The sequence below is a fragment of the Rana temporaria genome, chromosome 1 (genome assembly GCF_905171775.1).
Source record: "Rana temporaria chromosome 1, aRanTem1.1, whole genome shotgun sequence".
NCBI lineage: Eukaryota > Metazoa > Chordata > Amphibia > Anura > Ranidae > Rana > Rana temporaria.
In genome coordinates this window covers 94,241,266-94,261,942 of record NC_053489.1, presented here as the reverse complement: position 1 = coordinate 94,261,942, position 20,677 = coordinate 94,241,266, and the positions used below count along the sequence as shown (strand labels likewise).

The window sequence follows — 20,677 nt, the reverse complement described above, 5'->3', positions numbered from 1 at the left end:
TCTGTCTACATATATATGGCCCTGGCACATTGATCTCCCTGCTGACACAGTGAAAGGGAAGAGCATGAGCACTTTTCTTATGGCAGAGCCAGTGAGAGGGAGATCTTTTCTATCTTCACAATGGCACACAAAGTGCTAATGCTCATGGGTTGATTAGGGTGTGCCCAGGAACACCCGGCACACCCTGTGCACACCCCTATGGTTCCACTGATTCAGGCAAGAGGACGTTGACCATGGGTGAAAATTTCAGTCTAAATCTAGGAATAAGAATTGAAATACATATATAAAATAAGTTTACCTGCCAAACAGTCCACCGAGATCCTGGACAGCAGCAGCAGTAACACAGCTTGGCTAAAAACACACCTCAAGCCTGCTAATTGGAAAATGACGGAACAGCAGCATATAGGTCATTCCGGTATTCTCCCCTTATTGGCAGATTCACTATTAGCACTTGTAGACTGCTGCAGAGCCAACTTAGTTGCTGGTTCTCCTCTTCCAATGCAAGTGTTGCTATAGAGGGGATTCCAACAGGCTAACATTAAGACAGATGTATGCCTTTTAAACCATATTTAATGTTTCTTTAAAGTGATAAACACAATTTTTATTACATAAATTATTTTGAATTCAAGTGTACCATAGATAATTTTTTTTTTATTATTATTTTCTTACCGTCGTTGGCTTGTTTTTGTCTTGTGCTACCCATGCACGTCACTGCTACCAGTGTAGAGCGAGCAGTGGTATTACTGTATGTCTGGTCACCGCTCTGCTCTATGTGTACTACAATTTCTATAGCACATAATAAGTCTGCAGGTAGATGGGCAGTCCTAAGGGGCAAGCAGGAAAGGCTGGCTGTACTCACATACTCAACGTGGCAGTGGCGGCTGGTGCTCAAAACTTTTTTTTGGGGGGGGGGGGCAAACAAACCAAAAAAAATGCAGAAAAAAACCCCATCAATTGCAGCCTCACTGTGTCCATCAAACGCAGCCACTGTGCCCATCAAACGCAGCCACTGTGCCCCCCGCCATCTGCCCAGCACTTACCTCGGTGAGGCAGCGGGTGACGGCAGCAGGCAGTGTCTGGTGTCCTCCATGCTCTTCCTCAATGTCTTCTCCCGCCTGCTCCTTCCGTCCTCTATGATTCGTTTAAATGACAGGCGCTGTCAGGTCTTCCAATCAGGTGACAGGTAACAGACCAGAGCACCTGAATGGCGGAGAGGCGGTTCAGTGTTAAGAAAGCAAATGAATATTCACTTTCCTAACACACAGCTGAGTGAACTGCGAGGGTCCAGCATGGCGCTCGCTGTTCACCTTTTTTGACACCTATTAGAGCCTATCGGAATCCCGGAGCCCCCTTCAATAGGTAAATGAGTATGGGGTACATCATACCCCTACCCATTCACCTGGAGGAAAAAATAAATAAACACACTACACAGGTTTTAAAAGTCATTTATTAGGCAGCCCCGGGGGTCTTCTTCCGACTTCGGGGGTCTTCTTCTGCTCTCCGGTGCCTTCTCCCTTTTGCGGGCTTCTCCGCTATCTTCTTGCAGCTCTTTTACTAGCAGGGGCCCGGTCTTCTTTCGTCTTCTTCCCTCTTCTCCGGTATCCTTCTACCCTCTTCTCCGGTATCCTACTGCGCAGCGATTTATATAGGCCTCTTATGGCGTCACAGTCCCATCATGCTCCAGGTGGTGATGACATAAGGGGGCGGATATCACCGGGTGACCCCACCCCCTTATGTCGTCACCACCCAGAGCATGATGGGACTGGGACGTCATAAGAGGCCTATATAAATCTTTGCGCACCGCGCACCCCGCATTACAGCGGGAGGAAGCAACGTGTCAACATCGAAGAAGAGAAGAGGGAAGAAGACGACAGAAGACCGGTCCCCCGATAGTAAAAGAGCTGCAAGAAGATAGCGGAGAAGCCTGCCAGAAGGACACCGGAGAAGAGGAAAGAAGACGACAGAACACCGTGCCCCCACTAGTAATAGAGCTGCAAGAAGATAGCGGAGAAGCCTGGCAGAAGGAAGAAAGCACCGGAGAGCAAAAGAAGAGACCCCCGAAGCTGCCTAATAAATGACTTTTAAAACCTGTGTAGTGTGTTTTTTTTTACATTTTTTTCCCTCCAGGTGAATGGGTAGGGGTACGATGTACCCCATACTCATTCACCTAGGTTTAGGCTCCCGGATTCCGATAAGCTCCCCGCCCACAAACCCTGACAACTAATGGCCAGGGTTGTCAGGAAGAGGCCCTTGTCCCCATCAACATGGGGACACAGTGCTTTGGGGTGGAGGGGCCGCAGGGCGCCCCCCTGCCCCAAAGCACCCCCCCCCCCCATGTTGAGGGCATACGGCCTAGGACGTTATGGGAGGGGGGCGTTTGCTCGTCCCCACCCCCTTTTCTGACCGACCGAGTTGCATGCTCGGATAAGGGTCTGGTATGGATATTGGGGGGACCCCCATGTCGTTTTTTCAGCGTAGGGGTTCCCCTTAAAATCCATAGCAGACCTAAGGGCCTGGTATGCTCTTGGAGGTGAACCCATGCTGGTTTTTGAAAACAATGAAATGCTTACAAAAACAGAACTGTACATTTCTACTAAAAGGGTGCTTTTTGGATTTAAAGGGGTTGTAAAGGTAAAAAAAAATCCCTAAATAGCTTCCTTTACCTTAGTGCAGTCCTCCTTCACTTACCTCATCCTTCCATTTTGCTTTTTAAATGTCCTTATTTCTTCTGACAAATCCTCACTTCCTGTTCTTCTGCCTGTAACTCCACACAGTAATGCAAGGCTTTCTCCCTAGTGTGGAGTGTCGTGCTCGCCCCCCTCCCTTGAGGGGGGAGGGGGCGAGCAGGAGAGTCAGGATGCTCTCTACGTTGCAGATAAAGGAGCTGTGTGTTAGTGGGCGTCCTGACCCTCCTGAACAATGATGATGTCCAGTCTGAGATACGGAGGGTTCCCGCCGACGTCATTTTACAATGACTCGGTAGGGAACAGGTTCAACTGCTCCCGATTTAAATGATTTTACTGCTGTCAGGTCCAGACATAGGCTTCACTCACAAAGGCAACACACCAGGATCCTTATTTAAAGAAAAATGATTGTTTTCAGCGGAGTCCAGTGAGATTTGAAAATACTGTATCATGACAGGTCACCCCTGTGCTCTTATATCCTTTATCCCCTGTGTTAGACTGACTACAGAAGAAATAATCAAGACAAAATTACAGTATTCTATAATCTGCTCTGCTCCACAATCCTGAAGACGCACATTTAATGATGTCCCCAATTAAACCTGACCATTATCAATCTGAAAACAACCCTTGCAGTGGGCCGTGGGCCACGCCCCCCCCATAAGGTAAGCACCAATTTTTGCTTAGGAATAGAGAAACCAGGTATAATGCTTACCTTTTTCTTACCACTAGCAGGCTTCTTCTACCAGTGCAAAAGGTCTCGCAAACTCACCCCTCTAAAGGTGCTCCCAGCCGTTGTCGCAATGCTGCCTCCACCACATAAAATACAGGATTACTAATAGCCCTGCATTGTACATGCTGGAGGTAAGGAGTACAATACTGGAGTTGGGATAAGGTACTGTAAGTAATGCAACCTTCCCATCTACCCGAAGGCCTAACAAGCAATTAAACTTTGCAGCGTATAGGGATTGGGGGGAGCCCCCTCTAAAAGGGTTTTTTACTTTTTATTTCCACACTTGAGTTGGGCTTTGAAGCAGGAGGGGTACAGAAACAAAATCTATGGTTCTCTAGGGGTCTACCACCCCACTTTATTATAAATTGGTCTCACTATGCATAAGGCACTAAACGGGGTGGGCAACTGCAGCCCTCTCACCATGTCTCTGGGAGTAAATGTCAGTTTTCCCCATCATGCTTTGCCTCTGGGAGTCAACTTGTATTGCATCATGGGACATGTAGTTCCACAATAGCTGGAGGGCCACAGTTGCCTACTCCTGCAATGTCTAAGGACACTAATGCTTATTGCTGGAGTTTCAGGGGCGAAAAATGATCAGCTGGTTCACGAGATCCACCAATAACCAAAATATCAAGGTTTGGCTGGACCGGCCCTTTAGGTGTCATCCCTACAGTTGTAGGCGGACCGATTGATTTGTACCCGAGATGGAGGTAAAGATAATAAGGTACAGAGACCAAGGAAGGTGGCACAATTAACAAGCTAAGTAGAAGTAACAATTAACATGTAGAAAGCAGTGGCAAAGAACTCACAGTTCCAAACACTATGGCAACGGAGCCTGAATATCACAGGCAACTGGAATATAACCGATCTTAACAATATTAGCGGTACTTTAACCACTTTGTATCCGGGCCATTGTAGTTTGACGCCACAAGGTGGCTCTACAATGCCAGAAGGATGTCTATTCACGTCCTCGGCTCCTCCGGCCACTGGGGGGCGCTCGCATGCCCGCCACGTCACTGAGGTGCAGATGCGTGTGCTTGGTGGCCGCGATGTCCGCCGCGTACCCACGATTGGCCGTGATGTGTCCACCATAATGTCGCAGTCCCAATAAAAAAATCACAGATCGCCGTATTACTAGTAAAAAAAAAAAAAAAAATACATTTGTTTCATAATTCTATCCCCTATTTTGTAGGCGCTATAACTTTTGCGCAAACCACCAATCACTATATGCTTATTGCGATTTTTTACCAAGACATTTATTATAGCAAAAAGTAAAAAAATAAGTATGTGCCCAGTAAGCAAGTGGTTAACATAAACGTTTTACTTGAGAGCACTTTGGTAGACATTGTTACCAGAACAGCATCTGCTGAAGGAGGTGGCTGACAGGCGTTGCAATGGTGCAGGTGCCTTTAGTAACCAGGTAGGCAGGTCCTCATCCCATCTCTCTAGGTTTCCCGGATAGTGGAGCCAAGCCCCTGTCCCTCCTTGACCAGAACTTCTTCCTGGTGCCAAATGCACTGTCCCTAGCCAGCAAGGATTCTGTTCCTACACTAGTCGTTTCACAAATGTGCGCCAACCACAGTAGGACAGTGCTATTAGCATTACCCTCACCAATGATGGCCATGGAGGTCAGCCAGGGAAGCAGTGTCCAACTGGACCTACGGAGGCTTCAGAGTAACACAGCTCCTCTCAACCTCCATTATCTTCTGTACAGTGGCCAGCTAAACAGCGCTGCCTACAGCAGGGATGATAAACTGCACCTGCCTACACAATAAAAAAAAAAAAATCTAAATTAGTACAGTAAAACCTTGGTTTGAGAGCATAATTCATTCCAGAAACATGCTTATAAGCCAAAGCACTTTTTTTTAACAGGTTATAAAAGAGAAGAGAGGCACCGCTAAGTGTAGCAATAAGTTGCTAAATGTTGTACCTTCATTAAATGTAACCATATTGCTACACTTGGAGGCTCCGCTCTTTTTATATACTCAGTTGTGACATGACGCTCCTCTTATATCAAGACATCGCTTGTATATCAAGGCAAAAGTTATTAAAACATTCTGCTTGTCTTGCAAAACGCTCTCAAAGCAAGGTTTTACTGTACTTGACATTTGAACTCACTTTTAATTCAACACTGCTGTGTTAAATGTAACAGAAAAGAAAAAACGTACTGTTCCAGCAATACTGGAAAAAAAAAAAAAAATCAGGAGAATTTGTAAGATTAATTATTCGTTTTTCCTTGGCTGCCATAGAAACCAAGAAAACTGCACAGTACTACTTTTCTAAGAGATCGTAAAATTGACGTATCAATCAAGTATAATTGCTTAGCCCCACAATAAGATTGGAAGAAAACTATGCTTTATGCAGGTGTGTGTTAGGACTACTTAACACTGTTAGGTCTTCTGGAATTTAAAGTAATGATGGAAGAGGAGCAGGAGGAGGAGTAGCAGCAGGAAGAGGAGTAGCAGCAGGAAGAGGAGTAGCAGCAGGAAGAGGAGGAGCAGCAGGAAGAGGAGGAGCAGCAGGAAGAGGAGGAGCAGCAGGAAGAGGAGGAGCAGCAGGAGCAGCAGCAGCAAGAGGAGCAGCAGCAGCAAGAGGAGCAGCAGCAGCAAGAGGAGCAGCAAGAGGAGCAGCAGCAGCAGGAGGAGGAAGAGGAGATGATATCAAGTGGTCCTTTTGGAAATTACTGGATAAATTCAAGGATGCTGTTACCCTGAAAAAGTTCTGCTTATCCAAGGCACCAATCATGGATCTGTATACCCAACTCATAGAATACGCTGAGCTTTCAACCCAGAGCAGCCATGCCATACCAGCCATGATTAAATTGTTGGCTGCCTTACACTTTTACACTTACACATGCAAGATGCTTGCGATAATTTACTGCATGGGTTCATGCAGTATTTGAGGCATAATTCAGAAATATAACACAATGCGAGATTTAAAGGAGAGTTTTTGTGAATTTAATATTTTTTTTTTTTCTTAACGATGAGTGTTATTTTACCGCAAAAACAAAACTCAAATTACAAAACAGCAATATAAAAATGACAGGAAGTACTTTTGTCACTGTTGCAACAACGCAATACATTTATTCGCTTGGCAGTTTTAGGAAAAAGTAAAGTCTGACTGCGCAAAGGGTTTTCATTTTTATAATTTTAAAGAACCAAGTGGCTTGCATAGCATTTATACAAATTATGTAATTTTCTTTCATCAAAGTTAGGTTATACCATTTAAATAAAACAAGAACTAAACTATGAAAAAAAAAAAAAAAAAAAAAAAAAAACACCACACACACACACACACACACACACACACGTATTGCTTGCTGCAGGTAAAAGACCCGTTTTGCATTTGCCCTCATTTTATAAATAAGCCACAGAGCCTGGTTAATCACTTAAAACTTCTCAGTGCCATGTGTTAGAATTAGAAAATGTAATAATGTTCAGTGGTTAAAGGCAAGGAAGCTTATTTTAACCACCAACTGTCTCAGACCTTTCTAAACATTATATGTAACAGTCAAGGGCAATCAATATAAAGCATTACATCAGTTTGCTACCATTAAGTAAACCAAGGTGCCTTTCATACAGGCTATTTATGTTTTATGGAAAATGTGTTAGGTTTGCATCTGTAAATGCTAGAAATGAAAACATCTGTCAAGCAATGAACAAAATTAATGTCTAGAAAAAAATATATATATCCATAGCTGAATATGAGGAGCATGACTGCACAGAGTTGTAAAGCAAGTGCCATCTTAGGCTAAATTAGACATAAAAGGAGTATTTTTCCCTGGAATTACTATACAGTGCCTTGAAAAAGTATTCATACCCCTTAAAAATGTTCACATTTTGTCACGTTAAAATCCCAATAAAATAAATTTACATTTTTGGTTGTATGTGATAGACCAACACAAAGTGGCACATAACTGTGAAGTGAAAGGAAAATTATAAATTATTTGCCAAATGTTTTACAAATAAATGTGAAAAGTGTGGCGTGCATTTGTATTCAGCCCCCGAGTCAATACTTTGTAGAACCACCTTTCCCTGCAATTACAGCTGCAAGTCGTTTTGGGGATGTCTCTACCAGCTTTCCACATCTAGAGAAGTGAATTTTTGCCCATTCTTCTTTGCAAAATAGCTCAAGCTCTGTCAGATTGGATGTAGAACGTCTGAACAGCAATTTTCAAGTCTTGCCACAGTTTCTTAATTGGATTTAGGTCTGGACTTTGACTGGGCCATTCGAACACGTGAATATGCTTTGATATACACCATTCCATTGTAGCTCTAGCTGTATGTTTAGGGTTGTTGTCCTGCTGGAAGGCTAACCTCCGCCCCAGTCTCAAGTCTTTTGCAGACGCCAACAGGTTTTCTTCTCAGATTGCCTTGTATTTGGCTATATCCATCTCCTCATCAACTCTGACCAGCTTCCCTGTCCCTGCTGAAGAAAAGAAAACTGGGGTTGGGACTTTAAATGAGGCGTATGAAAAACACATGCCTCCATCCCTATTGGATACAAAAAAAAAACTTTTTGGGGATTTTAAATGTGATGCATCTCATTTAAAGTCCCAAAAACCCTTTTTTTTCTGCTGAAGAAAAGCATCGCCACAACATGATGCTGCCAGCACCATGTTTCACGGTGGGGATGGTGTGTTCAGGGTGATGTGCAGTGTTAGTTTTCTGCCACACATTTGCTCTTAAGCCAAAAAGTTCAATTTTGGTCTCCTCTGACCTGAGCACCTTCTTCCACATGTTTGCCGTGTCCCCAACATGGCTTCTCACAAACTGCAAATGGGACTTATGGCTTTCTTTCAACAATGGCCTTCTTCTTGCCACTCTTCTAATTATGTGCCACTTTGTGTTGGTCTATCACATAAAATACATTTACGTTTTTGGTTGTAACATGACAAAATGTGGAAAATTTCAAGGGGTATAAATACTTTTTAAGGCACTGTATATAGGATTATTTCTGTATTATACCATTTTGATTTGATAATATATATTCACTGAAACTCTGGACATGTGACATACTGAATATCTATGAATTTATATGCAGCAACTTGCTAAATACATAAATAGCTAAATACACTGTTGATATACATATACTGTATGGGAACGATTTTACCAAAGATTTGTATTTCTTTTTATCCAGTCTTAGGTTTTACACAGCCCTGCCACACAGCACAATCATGTCTTGTAGGGAAGGTGACCTGATTTTTTTCTCTGCTGCACTTAAAGTGTTTTTTATCTTAAAAATGTAATTTACGGCCAGCCCCTCTCTTGTATTCAGCAACAACACACTGCAAAAGTGTTTTTTTTTTATCAGTGCCTCTAAAAAACAGTTTTAAGAGAGATATTCAGGCCAGTCACATTATGCCAATCTAGGGGAGGGGCCGGGATCTCTGTATGACGTCAGCCGGGGGGGGGGGGTTGGGGGGCACGTGACTGATGTGCTGGCCCCTACCACTGTAGCCAGTGGATCCAAGTAGGAGAGTGGCACGTGACCGCCTGAAGATCTCTAAAAAGGGTATTTAGAGGCTTTCCAAAACTATTACGCAGTGCATTATGGCTAGATAAAACAGAGGGGCTGGCAATGGCATTTTTCAAAGTTTACTTCAGTACTAATTGCGGCAGGAGGGGCGGTGGCAGATGGCTCACACAGACACACGGAGCCGGCAGGCAGGGAGGGGAGGGAGGGAGAGGAGGGCTGCATATGACAGCAGCATGTAAACTGACCACGGTGTCAGGGGACAGCAGCCATGATAAACCATGGTCAGTTTACAGGGGGGGGGGGGGGGGACAGAACCAGGCAGGTTTTTTTACAGCTTAGAAAGGGATGGGTTAGACAGCACAAGCACTGCACCGTCTTACCTGATAGAAGGGGGAGCAGGAGCTCTTTTTTAGGGTTACAAACGCTTTAACCTGAACTCTGGGAAGTAGGCAAAATATACCCCTGCAGTGCCTTCCTGGTACTGTCCTCTTCTCTCCAGGGCTCCAGGCTGTGTGGCAGTTACTTGGCATCATCACGTACAGTGCAGGGCTATAAACCCTGCATTGTATGTGGAGGAGGACGAAGTGCGACAACGAGCAGTGCCACTTAAAAGAGAACACAGCAGGGGGTTATTGAGAAATTGAGAAAGTAAGGGAAGTTTTACTCTTTGTTCTGGCATCCCTGGGCTCAACAAGCAGTTAACCATTGCACTGTGTGTGTGTGTTGCGGTGGAATTGGCCTTATTCCTGAAGTTCATGTTTAAGCAACACATTTATAAGTCTTCATCTCCAGCCTGTGACTGGACCATGAAAGAAGAATCAGCACTTTGATGCATTCCTCCCTCTGTCACTCTTTTAACCTATCAGCATGCCACCTTGTTAGTGCATGAGCACTGCAGCACCACCGATTGGCTACTTGTGCTGCTTCTTCCTCTCCTAGTCTCAGCAGTGATATATTGGGGCTGATACAACTTCTAATTCAGGTACTTACAAACACATACAGTGAGAGTGAGGGAAGGGGATAATCATTATGTCATTTACCAGTCTCTTTATTTAATATATATAGCTCACTCACTGTGTTAAATCAAAACTGAAGCATAGTTAACTGTTTACTGTGCTTCAGTTTGTGAATGAACAGGAAGTCACTCAGCACAGAACACTTCCCATTCATTTACTGTCCAGTGCAGCAGAGAAAGGAATGCGTGTTTGAGCTTTGGGGTGCACATCCTAATGCAATGGACTGTGCACACATCTATGATGGTGTGTGTGCGTATGTATATATATTGTAACAGTAGGAGCTACTGTGACGGTAAAATTGACCCAGGGTATGCACACTTGAGATGTGCAAAACTACAGAGCATAGCTGTGGACTGGAGAAGACTGCTTTTGCAGCTTTCTCCAGGTTTTGGTAATCCAGGCTTTGTTCATTACCAGCAGGGTGTGTGCTCAGGTGAGCACAGCCCTTTATAATGAGTGTGTGGGAAGACCTCAGGGCTCCCAGTTGGAGACAGCTCCACAGTAAGAGACAGGAGGTCTCCAGGAATCAGAGAGACTGTAGGAGACAGCCAGAACGGTGACTGCAAGAGGCAGAGCTGTAGACGCTGAAGGGAAGCTGTCTATGTTGAGGAGTCCGCTGGTCTGGGCAACCAGGATAAAGAGCAGAGGTACTGCTACAGAGAGCCAGGTGGGCTAGCGTTTTCTGTTGTATATTTGATGGAGAAGAACCCCTGCATGGGAAAACGTTTGTTTGGACTTATTTTTGCCTTTTTAATAAAAATGGGCTGCCATGCCCTTAAATATATTTCCTGGCTGGAGTGAATCACTGGAAAAAACGCCCATACCACAAGAGCCAATAACCCCCAACCTTACAATATAGATAAATGGATAGACACACACTATATTTTTAAAAGTATTGGGACGCCTGCCTTTATACGCACATGAACTTTAATGGCATCTCAGCCTTAGTCCCTAGGGTTCAATATAACACCTTTGGGATAAATTAGAATGGAGACTGCGAGCCTTCATGTCCAACATCAGTGCCTGACCTCACAAATGCGCTTCTGGAAGAATGGTCAAACATGCCCATAGACACACTTCCAAACCTTGTGGACAGCCTTCTCAGAAGATTTGAAGCTTTTATAACTGCAAAGGATGGGCCAACTCAATATTGAACCCTACGAGCCAAGTCTGGGATGCCATTAAAGTTCATGTGTCCCAATACTTTTGGTAATATAGTGTGCGTGTGTGAGATACACACACCATCATAGGTGTGCACAGCCCGTTGCATTAGGGTGTGTGTGCACCCCAAAGCTCAAACACACATGCCTTTCTCTGCTGTTTACTATGCTTCAATTTTGATTGAACACAGTGAGTGTGCTCACTGTGTTCATTTAGAAAAGAAAGAGGCTCTTAAATTACATAAATAGCCCCTTCCCCCACTCTCTATCCTGAAACATCCCCCGCAGCAGCTAGGGGGAAAGGAGAGAAGCCAGCAGAAATGCGGGGGGGGGGGGGGGGGACAAAAGCGGAAGCCCAGGCAGTAGGGGGAATTGACACTGCACAGAGTGATTAGGGTGTGCCCAGGCATACCTGCCACACCCCTTGCGCACACCTATGTATGCCATGTATTCTCAGAGTAGGCACTGCTGTGTCACACATTTCACAGAGCCTGCGTTCTAAACCACAGAGGGGCTAAGAGGAGGAGAAGACCATACAGGGGTCACTGCTTACAGGCAGAAAGTTGCCATGGGATATATAGTCCTTTAAAATTGAATGGAAGCAGCAGAGGAGAAGCTGAAAAACATGCAAGGAATCCAGGAAGTTGTGGAAAGTGATGGCCAGCAGACAGGCAGAGTTAACAAGATGAAAAGGGATTTTTCAAGTAAGCTTATATTGGATTGGCATAGCTTTCCTTTGTGGGTATACAGTACTATGCATACTGAGATGCATTAGGTTGTGAATAGCCTATCTGCCTGGAGTTTAGCTTTAAAAGCTCTCAAATGAAATAAAAATCCATATGCTCTTTATCTAAAAATGGCCAAATCACAACATATAAAAAGGGAATTTTAAACAAGCAATTTCACTTTTAAAATATATCCTGTTTCTATATTAGACTGCAAAAAGCATACAATACAAAAGTCATGCATTAAAGACATGCCATAAAACAAATAGAGTGATAAAAAAATACAAAAATAAAAAAGGACTTACCCCATTTTGCCCAGATATGATTTTGCACTGGAGTGACCTAAACAATACTTCAAGCTGCTTCTTGCAACATTAGCACTGCTCCATGTATCATTAATCAGAATTGTGTTTCAAATGCTCTCTGCCTCTTCAACCTTGTGTCGCTTAACTGACACAGATAACATTGATAAATGAAGTGTCTGGCTTTTAAATCCAAGGATAAATCCAAAACAAGAGGAGGAAAAAATGTGAGAGGACCAATAAGTTTATTTTTATAACTTAGAGTAGTAAAAAAATAATGCTTGTATATCAAAAAAGTATATCCAACAAAATGAGTGTGCATTCATGTGCCTGCTTCTGCCAGTGTCTTGTAGTTGGAGGCAAAACTAGGAAGCCAGCCCAATGGTTATTCCAATCATGTCCTTGAGAACGATCCTCTTCCCACGCTCCTCTTCCCACACACACAGACATATATACAGTATGCACCAGTGTGACCAATAACTGCAGACCTCCCAAGTCTTCTTCCAGGTCTAGAACGAAGCCTCTGCTCCCTCTTGGGACCTCTCTGCAGGATGGATCCAACGCTATAGAACACAATTAAGAAGTATCAGGAAGCAGAGCAATATGGACAGTAGCAAAGTACAGGTCTTTCTACCTCCCTTCCAGAATGTTACATGCCTCCTACATCTCTGCTTTTCATAAATCGGAAAAAAAAAAAAAGATAGAAATAGGAAACACTGAAGTTCTATTTTGTACTATAAAACTGGTAGCTGTGCGCTTACTGTTAGCAGAACGCTGCAATGCATTCATTTTTAGGAGAATTATATATATTATATATATATATATATATATATATATATATATATATATATATATATATATATATATATATATATATATATATATATATATATAAAAAATTAGGGTAAGGCTATGGGGGTACCTCATCATATATAAAGTTTAGAAAAAAACAAAAACAAACAGACATGATAGACTATCACGGTACCAAATAGGAATCGGTGCACTAAATATTTCTCAGTGTTATTTATTTTAACAAAAGGTTTAAAAATGTGTTACATAAAATCAATAAATGTATCATAAGGTTCAACAGTCTTGGTTACTCTCAATGTCAAATGGTTGACGCGTTTCACATTTCTGTGATGTGAAACGTGTCAACCATTTGACATTGAGAGTAACCAACACTGTTGAACCTTATTATGATACATTTATTGATTTTATGTAATTAATTTTTAAACCTTTTGTTAAAATAAATAATACTGAGAAATATTTAGTGCACAGATTCCTCTTTGGTACCGTGATAGTCCATGTCTGTTTGATTTTTTTCTTTTTTTGTAGGAATTTTTAAATATATAAAAATAAAAAATATATGTTGAATGTGGTAAAATTAAACCATATATGTGAAAGCAGTAGTCAGAAAGAATTGGAGGATTCTATGTTAATAAACACAACCTGCCTATAGAGTGTGTTACTATAGTGTGAGATAAACAAAAGCAAAGTAATTGCTAATCTATTTTATCTAATCATTTAATTTTCAGTTGTTACACGATACAATTGCTATGTCCACTAAACGAATCAATATGTGATGACAATTAATGTAATGTTGCAATAGTTTTTTTTTTAGGACTAAAATTGCCTTAAAGTGTTTCTAAACCCAGGACCCTGCATTTACTATACAGGCATACCCCACTTTTAAGTACATAATGGGACCAGAGCATGTATGTAAAACAGAAATGTACTTAAAGTGAAGCAATACCTTTTTTCACTTCTCAATGCATGTACTGCATTGCAATAGTCATTTACAGGCATAACTGATTACCTAGGCAAGCTGGCCGACCCCAAAATCAGAAAAACCGGGAGCAGCGCCATGTCAAGCTGACAAAGATTTCCCATAGACGCCAATGTGTCCATACTCGCGAGTGTACGTAAAAAGCAGGGTATGCCTGTATCTGGTCTCCCACAGTACTTGATAATGCAATTATTTTAGTAAATATAAACTGCTAAATACCTTCTCATTAACAGCATATAGCAGTCTTGTGACCTCTAGCAGCGTCTGGCAAAGCACTGGTTAAAGCTTGGAGTTTTCATTCTCCTCTGACTGGCCTATGAGACGGCATGACCCCTGACCTACTGTACAGTGCGGATTGGCCCTGTGCTGATCACATGCAACACTTTAGCAATACACATCAAACTGAGCATGTGGAGAGTGCCTCCAAGACTCTGTTCTATCAGCAGATGGATCGGGTGCAGTAAAAGAAGGCTGGCATAGCACACTGTGTATGTTTTACTTTAAAACGAGCGCTGTAAATACTGTATATCAGCTGTCTGGCATAGACTTAACCTCCCTGGCAGTATGATTCTTTCAGATTTTAGGTGCTGAAAGCGGTACCATTATTTTGCATGGAAATTTGGCGTTTTATATTGTAGGCCTGCAATTCTTAGGAATAACTCACTTAAATCTGTCCAAACAAGAGTCTAGTAGACATCCCGGGTATGATGAAGTTTGAAAAACAAAATCATAAATTATAATATAATAAATGACTATAAATAATTATAACAAATAATAATGTAATTATAATAAAAATTATTCAATAGTGTAAACAAATCAAAATCACTGAAATGTGCTCAGTTGCAGAATTGTTGCTGTCATTACTTTTATTGTTTGATGACAAATTTTCCCAAAAATCGATATCGCTCAATTCTGCAAGTGATTCTAATTTATTATCGCTGTTTTCTAACTGGTCTAAAACCACTTTTGATGTAAAAGGGACACTTTTTGGTTTCTATGGACAATCTCTAGTTTCCAGGCAGAAAGAACAGTTTTTATTATATAAAAGTAAATGTAGGGCACTGGGCAGACCGCTAGTGACAAAGGGGATGTGTAATTATTTCATACAGTACTGTAATCTATAAGATTACACTATACTATACTGTATGTATTGTGTGCATTTACTTTTTTGAATTTGGCGCCGATCTCCGCCTGCCCGTGCATCGTAACGTCGCAGGGAATGGAGCTCGGCAGCATACAGGCACTGAGAATCAAGTGAGGAGGACACAGCTTGATCACACAGCGAGGAGGCATCGCAGGATCCAGGGACAAGGTAAGTAACCTCTGCCTGTGGATACTGCAAGTGATCCAGAGTCTGGCTCGGGGTTACCGCTTTTGGTGCTGAAATTCCACCCTGAGCCAGACTCGGGAATACCGCTCAGGGGGTTAATGTATATTTTTATATTAAAATAATAGCGGCGGGGAGAGGCCCGGAGGAGGGGGTGAGGGGGTGAGAGAACAGCAGCCTATCATGGAGGGAGGCACTTTGACCACGGTGATCAGAGCGGAGCTGCCCTGGTTATTGTGGTCCTATTAGAGAGGGCATACAAGTGGTAGGTTTAGTTTTTTTTTACACTTTGAAGGGGGCAGATTACATAGCACAAGCGCTGTGCTGTGTAATCTGTTTTAAAGGACCAAAGTCTACCGTTGTAAATAAAAGCCACTCTACTTTATAAATACATGATTACATGAATGAAACCTTTGAATACATCAAGGGGGTAAATAAGTTGTAAACACACTTCAGGGAACACATAACACCTTCAGCGCCCCCATGTGGTTAACTCTCAAACTGCAACTGTCATTTTCACAATAAACAATGCATTTAAAATGCATTTTTGGTCCCAAAAATGTGTCAAAATTGTCCGAAGTGTCCGCCATAATGTCGCAGTCATGAACAAAAAAAAAGCCGCCATTAGTAGTAAAAACTATTTTTTTTTTTATAAAAATGCAATAAAACTATCCCCTATTTTGTAAACGCTATAAATTTTGCGCAAACCAATCGATAAACGCTTATTGCGATTTTTGTTACCAAAAATAGGTAGACAAATACGTATCGGCCTAAACTGAGGAAAAAAAAATGTATATATGTTTTTGGGGGATATTTATTATAGCAAAATTAAAAAAATATTGAATTTTTTTCAAAATTGTCGCTCTATTTTTGTTTATAGCGCAAAAAATAAACCGCAGAGGTGATCAAATACCACCAAAAGAAAGCTCTATTTGTGGGGAAAAAAGGATGCCAATTTTGTTTGGGAGCCACGTCGCACGAGCGCGCAATTGTCTTAAAATTACGCAGTGCCGAATCGCAAAAAGGGGCCTGGTCTTTTACCTGCATTTTGGTCCAGGTCTTAAGTGGTTAAACTCTCCATCATGTTATCCTATGTGTCCATGCACACATAGGCTGTTATCAGCAGTTTCGGGCAGTGGCGTTTTTGAGTAGTTAAAAAAAAATAAAAAATAGTGGGTTCTGAGAGACGTTTTTCAGCTGTAAAAATGCTTGAACACTGATAAACGCTCAAAAATGCAGCTCGCCAAAGTTTTTGGACGTTGTTGATCCATTAAAAAAACGCGTATAAATGCCAAAAAATGCTTTTGCAAAAACATTGAAAAACTCACTGCAAAGCTACTAGGGGTGCAACGGATCGTCATTGATCCGTGATCCGAACGGGTCACGGTGTTCAGATCTGCACACCACGCGATCCGCGGACTGAGGCCATAGGAAAGCTCCGGAGCGGCAGCCATCTTGGTACACCTGGCGGCGGCTTGGTGAGCTCCCCAGAGCGGCGCGCTGATGGGGGAGATGTGGACATTACAGTGGGGGAGACGTGGACATTACAGTGGGGGAGAGGACGTGGACATTACAGTGGGGGAGATGGACATTACAGTGGGGGAGAGGACGCGGACATTACAGTGGGGGAGAGGACGCGGACATTACAGTGGGGACTATATATTGTGGTGATCCGAAAAATGATCCGATCCGAACTGAGTTTTTTGATCCGTTGCACCCCTAAAAGCTACTGAGGTTTTTAGAATGTTGTTTTAACGACCAGTGTGCATGAGGCAGAGTTAAATATTTTACTGAAAGAGTAATTGGTGCTTAGAATAAACTGCCAGCAGCGGTAGTGAGACAGTCAACATGCTTGGGATAAACAAAGATCTACAGTTAGACAAGAAAGCGAACAAAAAAATAATAACAATAAAAAACAAAAAACAAATCTAAAACTAAAAACAAATAAGAACTAAAAACAAATAAGAACAAACAAAAACTGGCAGATTCAATAGATTACTGCCATCACGTTTCTGTATGTGTTGTGAATTGCCGAATAAACAAATACATGACAAGGGTATCCTATAATGTGAAAGCAGGGAACATTCATTAATGCAGATTTCAACATTTTTAATAAGAAGGGATTAGTAAAGGGTTTATAGGTGATGTATTTCCTGTACAAGGATGACTATGAGGTCACCTGGCAGAACAGGAAGTAGCAAATGTGATCTATGCTGGGCATTTCTTGCTAAGATTTGGGGTATTCTGGGATCAGGGTACAGTGGCAAGCTACTGGGTGAAAGTGTTAAAAAAGGTTTCCCAGGCCTTGGAAAGATTAAAGGATTTAAAATAATTGTACTATGGGGGCAAATGTGCGTTTCCTGATAAGATTTTGGATATCTTGGGATCGAGGTACATGGATAAGCCTGTGGATGCAAATGTCTGAAAGTTCCTCAGGCTTTGGAATTATTAGATAGTTTCTCAGGCATGGGAACAAATAAAAGGATTTAAAAGGGTTGTATTACCCATATGGGTGTAAATGTGTGCTTCTGGATATTTTGGGACCATGGCACATTGGTAAGCCACTGGGTACAAATGTCAGAACGTTTCTCATACCTTGGAATGATTAAAGGGTTGTACACTGCCCCTCCATTGATACAGTACAGCGATTGAGTGTTGTCACCCTAAGACAAGATGTGTGTTACTGCCAGGATCACCAAGGAAAATAAACCTTAAAAAGGAAAATGAATGCAGCCATCACATCTAGGGAGTGGCAATATAATAGCCATGCATTTCTTCTTGGGTTTAAACATGCTATAAAGGGTTTAAAAAAGTTGTATTACCCATATGGGGGTAAATGTGCATTTATTGATAACATTTTGGATATCTTGTGTGGGGGTTCCATCCACATGCAGATAGCTTAAATGGCTCCTGTCTATGTCAGCCCTAGTATGTGCATGATATAGGGACTTTATATTGTAAGCTCCTTGATCGGGGACTGATGTAAAATGTGCAGTATGTAAAGTGCTGCATAAATTGCCAGTGCTATATAAATGCCTGTAAAAATTATAAGTAATAGTATTATCTGGGAATCAGGGTACATGGACATGCCAGTGTATGCAAGTGGTAGAAAGTTCCTCAAACTTTGGAATGTTTAAGGCAATTTAAAGGGGTTGTATTAGCCATGGGGGGGGGGGTAAATGGGCATTTCTTGATAAGATTCTGTATATCTTGGGATTGGGGTACATAGACAGGTCACTGGGTGCAAGCGTCAGAACATATATCAGATCTTATAGTTTAGGAGATCTTAGTGGGTTTCCAACCACACTCCAATGACAGAGGACATGCTGGCAGGTAAATTAGCTCCTGTCTACACTGGTAAAGCAATAAAAGAAAACAATTGCCCAGGTGGCACTCAGAAATATAAATAAAATACACTAGTATAGTAAAACATTGGCCAATAATAGATGTACATATGCATTACAATATTGGATTCATAGCTCAATATCTAATAAATGACTAGCAATAAATCAGGTTCAGATGCTGCTGACTTGATACAAGAGCAGGGGGACTTGTGCACGTAAAGACGAAGAAAGTAGCAGGAAAACATCCTGATAGTGTAACATATTGAAACATTTATTGGATACACATACATAAATGTTATGTCTTTGTATCCAATAAATGTTTCAATATGCTACACTATCAGGATCTTTTACCACTACTGGCCTTATGCTTTTTTTTTTCTCCTGTCTGCATTCCCTAGTATTGTGCATGTTATATAGGGATTTTAGATTGTAAGCTCCTTGACGACGGGTGGGGTACATGGGGTAAACAGATTAGGCCTATCTTGGGATCTGGATACATGAACAAGCTACTAAGTGTCAGAAATGTTCTTAGGCTCTGAAATTATTGATGGATTTAGGGGGCTTGTGCCATATGGGGGATAAATGTGCATTTCTTGACAAGATTTTTGGATACCTTAGTGGGTTTCATCTGAGTACTCAGACATGCCGGCAGGTTAATTGGCTCCTGTCTACACTGGCCCTAGTATATAGGAATGTTATTTAGGGACCATAGGTTGTAAGCTTTACAATATATACAAAGCACTCAGTAAATTGTTGGCATGATATAAAGTACCTGTAAAAATAATAATAAAAAAATATCTTGGGATTGTGGTACATGGACATGCCAGTGGATGCACGCAATAGAAAGTTTCTCAGGCTTTGAAATATGTAAGGGATTTAAAGGGGGTTGTATAACCCATATAGGGGTAAAACATTTTTTGTTTTAATATAATTTTGGCTATCTTGAAAACTGGGGTACAGGGACAAACTACTAAGTGTCAGAAAGATTCTTATGCTTTGACATTGATAAAGGATTTAGTAGGGCTGTATTACACATATGGGGGCAAATGTGTGTTTCTTGACAAGATTTTGGATACCTTGATGGGTTTCCTCCGCATACCGCAGTTTCCTCCCACACCAAGAGCATGCTGGCAGGTTAGCTCCTGTCTACATTGGACCTAGTTTGGGACTTGGAGTGTAAGCTCCATGAGATCAGGGACTGATGAGAAATGTACAGTATGCAAATTGTTGGTGCTGTATAAATACTACTACTACTAATAATAATAATAATAATAATAATAATAATAATAATAATATAATAATAATAATAATAATAATAATAATAATAATAATATCTAACAATTGGGGCAAATGGAAATGACAATTGAAGGTTTTAAAGGGGGGGTGTTGAATTCGATATATGGGGGTACATGCGTGTTTCTTGTAAAGATTTTGTATATTCTGGGATCAGGGAACATAGTCAAGCCAATAAGGGTCAGAAAGGTTCTGCTTTAGGATTATTAGAAGGGTTGCTTTACACATAATGGGGTAAATGTGTATTTCTAGATAAGATATTGGATATCGGGGGACATGGACAGATCACTAAGGGTCAGAACGTTCCTCAAGCACTGGCGTGATTAAAGCATTTAAAGGTGTTGTCTTACCCACATGGGGAGTAAGATTTTGGAATTGGGGAACAATTTTTTGGCCTTAGCATTATTAAAGAATTTAGAAGGATTGCACTACCTATACAGAGGTAAGATTTTGGATATTCTGGAATCAGGGCACATAGACAAGCTAATAAGGGTCAGAAAGGTTCTAAGAATGCAGAGGGAATGCATTACTAATATGGGGGTAAATGTGTATTTTTCTAGATAATATTTTGGATATCGGGGTACATGGACAGATCACTAAGGGACACAAAGTTCCTCAAGCACTGGAGTGATTAAAGCATTTAAAGGTGTTGTCTTACCCATATGGGGTGTAAGATTTGGGATATTTTGGAATTGCGGAACATAGACAAACTAATAAATGTCAGAAAGGTTTTTCGGCTTTAGCATTATTAAAGAATTTAGAAGGATTGAATTACGCATATGGGAGGTAAGATGTTGGATATTCTGGAATCAGGGAACATTGACAAGCTAAT

At 41.6% G+C, this 20,677-nt stretch overlaps 1 protein-coding gene across 3 annotated transcripts in view; it reads right to left on the bottom strand.

Moving 5' to 3' along the window:
* Positions 1-20,677, bottom strand: part of HOMER1 (homer scaffold protein 1) — a 152,429-nt gene that overhangs the window by 128,691 nt on the left and 3,061 nt on the right. For 2 of the 3 annotated variants that reach the window (XM_040340634.1, XM_040340619.1), the window contains exons 3-4: positions 17,804-17,871; positions 12,099-12,658 (exon numbers count right to left, since the gene is read on the bottom strand). In XM_040340634.1, coding sequence (XP_040196568.1) covers positions 12,099-12,103 — 5 coding nt within the window. In that variant the 5' untranslated portion in view covers positions 12,104-12,658; positions 17,804-17,871. The remainder of the gene's footprint in view (positions 1-12,098; positions 12,659-17,803; positions 17,872-20,677) is intronic. The other variant, XM_040340626.1, reaches the window with a different exon arrangement.